This window comes from Pteropus alecto, unplaced genomic scaffold, assembly GCF_000325575.1.
Source record: "Pteropus alecto unplaced genomic scaffold, ASM32557v1 scaffold17, whole genome shotgun sequence".
NCBI classification, from domain to species: domain Eukaryota; kingdom Metazoa; phylum Chordata; class Mammalia; order Chiroptera; family Pteropodidae; genus Pteropus; species Pteropus alecto.
This window is the reverse complement of record NW_006440645.1, coordinates 3,489,759-3,496,955: the sequence shown is the minus strand read 5'-3', so window position 1 is coordinate 3,496,955 and position 7,197 is coordinate 3,489,759. Positions and strand designations below refer to the sequence as shown.

The following is a 7,197-nucleotide window of genomic DNA, read 5'->3' as shown; positions in this document are numbered from 1 at the left end:
CAACCGGACACGAGACCCGGCGACCCCCCGCTCTCAGCAGCTCCCCTTCGGGTGCAGCGACATTGCGTGGGGACTTCAGTCATGTCCCCTGGGGGAGAAGTGTCTGCACCGTGCGCGGTTAGCCTGCCTCCCGTCGTTTGCACAGGGGTTAGTTCTCCAGCCGCTTTAGCGCGATACTCTGCATCGCCGCTGGCCTCGGCGAACCCAGAGCTAGGGTTCGAGACGGCGTACACTTCCTTAAACTACACGAGTGGCTCGATCTGAATAAAACGAGACACCTGAAACTACTTCTTAAACCGATCATTCCTTTAAGGTGATGAGAAATCGTGAACCTATTTCATTTTCAGATAGACGAGGTTATGAACGGTAGAGTCCTAGCGTGATGGTGACGACTCGGCTGTGTTCACGTGTACTTACGGCAGAGGTTCAGACCCCTATGGGTTTGCAGTTAAATCTGTGTTTTTCCTCCCTGTGGACTTGGGTAGTTATTAATGAAAAGCGTAACTGTGACTTCTCAAGCTAATTAAAATGGAAAACAAATGTATCCAAATTTTATTGCAGTTAAGTTATACAGTGGCATGACAGATGTCTAAAGATCGAGCAGACTTAACAGTGTTAAGTTCGTCCGATTAATGAGGGCTCTGCTGGGACCAGCTGGAGGCCTCTCTGAGAGGGGTGTGACCCACGGGTATCAGCGCTTCTAGAAACACCTAAAGGAAACCAGGAGCTTCAGCCGAAGCTACAGTCACATAAAATAATCCAGACACACCATCCAGACTGTCTAGCTCCAACATCCAGAAGTGACGCTGCTTAATTCTGGATTGATCTTCCCCACCCCTCCCCAATGTCTAGAAAAGCTTGAAGCTTTATGTAAAGGGAAGACGAAAGAGCCTTAGAAAGTTAAATACTTTCATCCTCAGTCTTCGGTTACTTGAACACAACTCTTGTGAAAGAATTACCCTTCTTTCAGACAAATTTTCTAAAGCTTTGTTTATGCTACTGCTTATTAAAGAGGTAAATCATTCTTGGCCAATACTTTAGTATCGATGAATCAGAAAAATAACAGAATTAACAAATCGGTTGCATTGAAACATTTTGGCATTTAAAATTTTTCCATTTACTCAGATTAGTAAAGAAGTCATTGTAATATCAAGTTCTCGTGGTGGATTACGTTTGCCAACCGAGGTGTGCCCTCCAGAATACAAACTGAACACACACACAAGAAGTGCTCCTTGACAGGCTCACTATTGGTCAATCCGACAGCAGTTAAGACATCCTAAGATTCTCAACCATCCTGAGATCACGGAAGTCATCCCATTATAACTAGCACGTGGCCAAACACGGGCGAGATTGTGAGAATGCTGATGTGATGGGAGGAAATCCAATTTAAGTGAGACCTGATTTACGTGACCTCCCGTGGCTGACTACAAATGTGAGCAGAGGGCCCTTGCTCAGAGCACAACTGCCAGATCTGCACAACCCTGGCCCAAGAGTCCCTCCTGTGTCTCTCTCCCCGTACCATTTGGTTGGGGACTTCTCTGTCTCAGCTCGTTGTAAGGGTCATGGCCCTCAGTGGTGGCACTTGCTTCACTATCGCATATGGTTTGTGGAAATTCCACTTTATTCCAACCAATATCAGAAGGAAGAACAAAATTTATGACATACTGGCTTATGACATACTGGTTTGGTAAACTGAACTCAAAACTTAGGGCTTCCCAATGTGCTTACTTTACTACTAGAATCCACCTGCTGGGAAAATTCATCTTACTGACCAATTCTCCCGAGTCTGCTGTTGACCAGCAGGAGGATGCTTGGGTGGACTAGCGATTCCGCCCGCACACCCGTGAGGGAGCCCCCTGGCTTCCCTCTGCCTCGTCTGCGGCCACAGGATGACGACCATGCCAGTGGACCCGAGACACACACACAGCGAACAAGAACAACACCCTCCCCTCAGACGCCTCTGCAGGCGGGAGAGCTGGCTACGCTGCCCAAGAAAAAGGCGCTTGAGAGACATGTTTCTTTCTTGGTTCCCAAACACCCATAGTTTCTCAGTATCCTTTAGGAAAGTTCTCTCTTTCCCACTGGACTCAGAGTCATCCACGGTGCCCTGCTGTCTCCTAAGCTACGGACAGCCATGCGGTCCAAAGCAGGCCACGTGGGAAGCGTCTGCTGCAGTCTGAGCTTCAGGCCAGCAGAGCCCTGGCAGGCGGAGGTTGCTACCGGGGCCTTCAGGGTGGCCCGGTTCTACACTCCCTGGGTGCCCGCCCGTGTGGTGACACAAAGTCTGGCCAGTCAGCGCTTCACTTCGGGCAGGGTTAGTTTCTCAGCTTGAAACAAAGAATCTTAATCACAAACATGGGAGTTAAAGCTCAGAGAGTTCATGGAAAGGGTATTGTGCAGAATACATATGTGTGTATGTATGTGTACATACATGTGACTATATATACACGTGTTTATATATTATATACGTGTGTATACACATACATATACATTTTTATCTTTAAAAATAAAAAAAAAATAGGACTGGCAGTAGCCTCATAATATAATTAAATCTGATATAATCAGATGAGTTCAATAATTCAGATGTTATGCTTGCCAGTCTTACAAAATTTTACCTTGGTTTGTTGTGCAGTACGTTTTAGTATATTTTAAAGTGAAAAATACCATAATAAAAAATAAAGTACAATTCTTCATTTGAATTTTCTCCTAATCTGACAAAGCCCCTTAAGATATTTTAACAAAGCAACCTTGGGAAAATTTCCAGTGAAATAAAACCACCAAAGCCCATGTCTAATTTCCTTATTTCTTTTTCCAAAGTGCTTACTTGCGCATAACTGATAACTTCCATTTTAATAGGTAGTCAATAAATAAATCTAGGAAATAGAATTCTTTTGAGTAACAACTATACCAAATGGGTTCTGCTTTAAAATTCAGTGGGATGATGGTGCTTCTTTCCGGCAAAGTTAAACTGTAGCGTTTTAAACTTCAGGTTATTCTGTAGCAAAATGTTAATTCAAATACAGCGCAGCTCCTCAGTGAGAGGTTAAGGTGACATTCCTGACCGCTTCACAATTTTCTGTGAATCAGTATGTTTTTGGACAACTGGTCAGTTCTACACTCCTAACTCTCATCTTGACGAATTATGTATTTTGGCTGTTATAATTTGTCAGTGTCGTTTATTAGACATTCCTTTCGTTTGCATAAAAACGTGCAGTGATGGGCCATACGAAAGAGAGGCTCTTCCTACTCCGTGTGTTGTCTAAGGAAACGGCATCTATCCTGGCATCTATTCCGGCAAATGCGGAGGGAGGCCAGGGGCGGGGGAGCCCCTCGTAGAGCCCAACACAGTCCTTGGTCTTTCAATGTCTCCACGAATATTGTCTTCCTACCAGTCAAAACGTGACAATTTAAGTTGAGCGAATTTAATATTATAACATTCAACTGTTCTGGTCAAATTTTTAAGATTTTTTCAATAATCAGCAAAATCTAGAACCATTTTCCCCCCAAAGGACAACTACCCTTTATTTTTATATTATTCCTAGTTCGATAAAGTTCTAACGGTATGACAGAAATTCACGTTTCCCATAAAACATTAAAGGTTAATCTTAGTACACAGATTAATTATTAAGAATTTACAAAGTTAAAATAGCTTTTTTTAAATATAAGGAAGTGGAAGGTTCAAATTAAATTAGGTCTCATTTAAATTGGATTTGTCTCCCATTCCATTAGCGTTTGCTCAGTTTTGCCAGTGTTGAGCCTTTGTGTTCATTTTGCCTATGGACACTGAGATGTAAGGATGTATGGTTTGCGGAGATGGTCATTTTGCAAACAGGTAAGGGGCTAGCCGAGATGGCGAGGCTGGAAGAACAGAAGCGATGGCTCTGGGTGTTTAATGGCATTCTCGAGTCGCTAAATTAACAGACCCCGGAGTCTCCCTATATCTAAAACACTAGTTATGGGCAACAATAAGGTTTCCGTGTTGTCCAAGCCTCTGGGTAGAAGCCCAAAGCACGCCTCTTCAGCAATGTGGCAGCAGCTAATCGGCACATTTTTGAGCCGGGTCTGGTTATTTGTTATACTAATGCATCCTTACATGTTTTCACTTCTCATTTTTGCCGACCTCGTTTTTAAGTGATCATTTGGAATTCTGAAGTGGTCTGTCTATTGGTTAGGCCACATCTAAGTCCCACTGCTTTCTGAAAAAACAAAGTAATACACGAAGGTTTATAACAGAAAAAAAAATCTGGAGAGCTAACTAGTTGCAAGTCAAGTAATAAAGAGACACATCTACAGTCTTATATCAAAGCTGCTCTTTGAGCTTATAAATGTGGCCTAACTTTGAGTATCCTTCATCATATGGATTAGATGTATTTCAGAATGTGGACTCTGTTATAAAAAAAAGCCGATGCTGGCAATTTGTTGTCAAACATGATAAAAACTGCATATTACTAACCAAACACTCCAAGTAGAACTGAATTTGAAAACTTCCAGAGACTGGTCATCGGGTTCAAAACTGTTTGCTGCGGGCCTACCAGATGTGGTTCGCGGTCAGCTGAGACAGCACAAAGATTTCCCATCTGAGAGATTTTTATTCTAGCGTTGCTACCAATTTTCAGTGATTCCAAGGTTATGGCACTGTTCACATTCACCAAATTCTGTGACGACATGTTTGTGACTCCCCAAATTCAGTATTTCTCCTACTTTTGACTGGGTATATATCACACAGAGAAGGATCCTGTGGTGAATTCAGATGGAAAGAATGTAGAACAGGAGTCTGGAGCTCTGTCTTCCCCAAACCTGTCTCTGAGCCTCGACACTGAGCTGCAGCATTTTCTCACCTTTCACACAAGGCAGATGAGCCAGACCCAGTGCTGGAAATTTCCCACTGAAGAACCGCTAATGGCAAGACAAAAATGAATGTGTTTGTAACGCAGGCACTTTGGAAGATTTCCATGATAAAAAATGCAGGCCAATTTTGCAGATATATTGGTTTTCAGATATAAATACTGAACAAAATTGAAGTGTCAGAAAGATGTGCTATTCTGTGATCACATAGTCTCCAGACACACCTATTTCTCCAGGAATAAGTCTACTGTAGTTTGAAATCTTAACATCTTATAAAATCTTAAGGATTTGATATTAGGCTGCAATGTCATATATCATCAGTAGGTGCCGCCACTTAACATAATTTACTAGAATGTGACAATTTCTTAGTCCAACATCCATAAACTAATTAGTACATTTTAAAGTTAGTGTCATAAATGTAGAAGATGCATTAAAAACTAGCTGTATTTAAAACTGAGATACTTTCCACTAGGAGTCCAGAAAAAGTTAAATTCTGTAGAAGAACGCTGTAAAAAAGTCTACATAAAACTTAGTGCAACTGGGGGCGGGGCGGGTAATGGATGCAATCTTTGTAAAGACATCCGTTATTTCCCTGGAGTTTGTGATCCTAGACTTGCTATCATGGTAAAGGGTGCTTATTAAGCCTTGCAAAATGTTAAAATAATAAGATGTGATTGTTTCCAAATATATTAATTCTCTCTTCTTAAAGAAAAGAAGGCAAAGCGCTGTGGTAGAGAACGCACGGGACCTGGAGTCGGGCAGACCTGAGTACGGCCGCGCTCTTCCTCTGCATGCTCGGACAATTCCAAATAATTCCCTTGACCTCTGTTTGTGTGTGTGTCCAGCCAGAGTCCGTACCTCTTCACTGCAAGGCTTACACGTCTAACGGAGTTTTTGGATGATTAATGATGCATACCAATAACCCGGCACAAAGTTCGTATTCAAAAAATAGTAGTTATTAGCAATAGTCGTGTTTCAGCAAAGTTGCAGAAACTACAGTATCACCAAGGCATAAATATGGTAGCATAGAACATTATCGATAGTTGTAATTTTAACTTATTCTAATGTACTATGAATCTAACATTTAAGAGGCAAATATATTTCCATATCAAATCGAATTCCACATACCTTTTCTATTCTCTAGTTGGAAACTGAAAACGCACTTGGATTAGCTAATCTGGGGGTAAAACTCGAGGGTAGAAAAAATGACTAATTCCGAATGCCTGAAGCAGTGGGACTCTGTGCTCGTGGCCCTGTGTCGGGGCCCCACGCTAGGCCATCCGGCGTCATTTGTGGGCCAGCGTTCAGGGGCTGAGGGAATGAAGAAACAGAATGTTCTCTCCCAACCCCGCCCCTGCCCCGTTCACAGCTCAGCCTACAGCTCCTCACGCCAGTTTTCCCCGGACTGGAGAAACGGGGGAAACACAGAGGCCTGCAGAGGTGACAGCCTCAGAGACGACGGGCTCGGAAATTCCTCAGCAGGCTTGGACCTGGCTGAGGTGAAGAGGAAGAGCCTGCACCCACTACTGCAGGTATCACCCCAACATGGTCTGAGCCATGGCCGCGGCAGCAGAGTAAGTCCTGACAAGGGGCTGACACCCCAAGTACGGCATGGACGCTGCTAGGCACGGCCCCCGCGTGCGTCCGCTAGGGGCGCTGGAGCAAAGCCAGAGGCTGGGCGGCTTAAACGACAGAGGTTCATTGTCCCACAGTTCTGAAGGCCGGCAAGTCCGAGATCAAGGTGTGGGCAGGGTCATTTCTTCTGAGAGCTTGGAGGAAGAACCTGCTCCAAGCCCCCCGCTAGCTTCTGGGGTTGGGTGGCCATCTCTGGTGCTCTCTGGCTCCTGGAAGCATCACCCATCTCTGCCTTCTTCACTCGGCATCCTCTCTGGGTGCAGGTCTGTGTTCAAATTTCTTTTTATAAGGACACCAGTCATATCGGATTAGGGGTTCACCCAACTCCAGTATGAGCTTATCCTAACTTAACTAATTACATCTACAATGACCCTATTTCCTAATAGTATTGTGAGTTATTAGGGGTTAGGACTTCAACATAAGTTCAATTCAATCTTTAACAGTGTCCTTTTCCGGCTTAGAGATCCGCTGGTGCTATGTTGAAAACCTAATGCCCAAGGTGATGGTATTAGGAGTCGGGGCCTTTGGGAGGCCAAGTCATGGGGGTGGAGCCCTCGTGAGTGGTCTGAGTTCCCTTACAAGACACCGCGGAGCTAGCGAGCCCTTCCTGCACACGAGGACGCAGTGAGAAGTCGGCAGAAGCTCTACTATTCATGAGAGGGCCCTCGCCAGAACCCGGCCGCGCTGGCAGCCTGGTCCTGGACGTCTGGCCTCCAG

General features: G+C 44.3%; 1 protein-coding gene across 1 annotated transcript in view; it reads left to right on the top strand.

Annotated features, from left to right (window-relative positions):
• The window catches only part of TNIP3 (TNFAIP3 interacting protein 3), a 74,778-nt gene extending 68,129 nt beyond the window's left edge, over positions 1-6,649 (top strand). Inside the window, exon 14 of the mRNA XM_025050922.1 lies at positions 6,558-6,649. Within this exon, the coding sequence (XP_024906690.1) occupies positions 6,558-6,649 (92 nt within the window). The remainder of the gene's footprint in view (positions 1-6,557) is intronic.
• Positions 6,650-7,197: the final 548 nt, after the last annotated feature.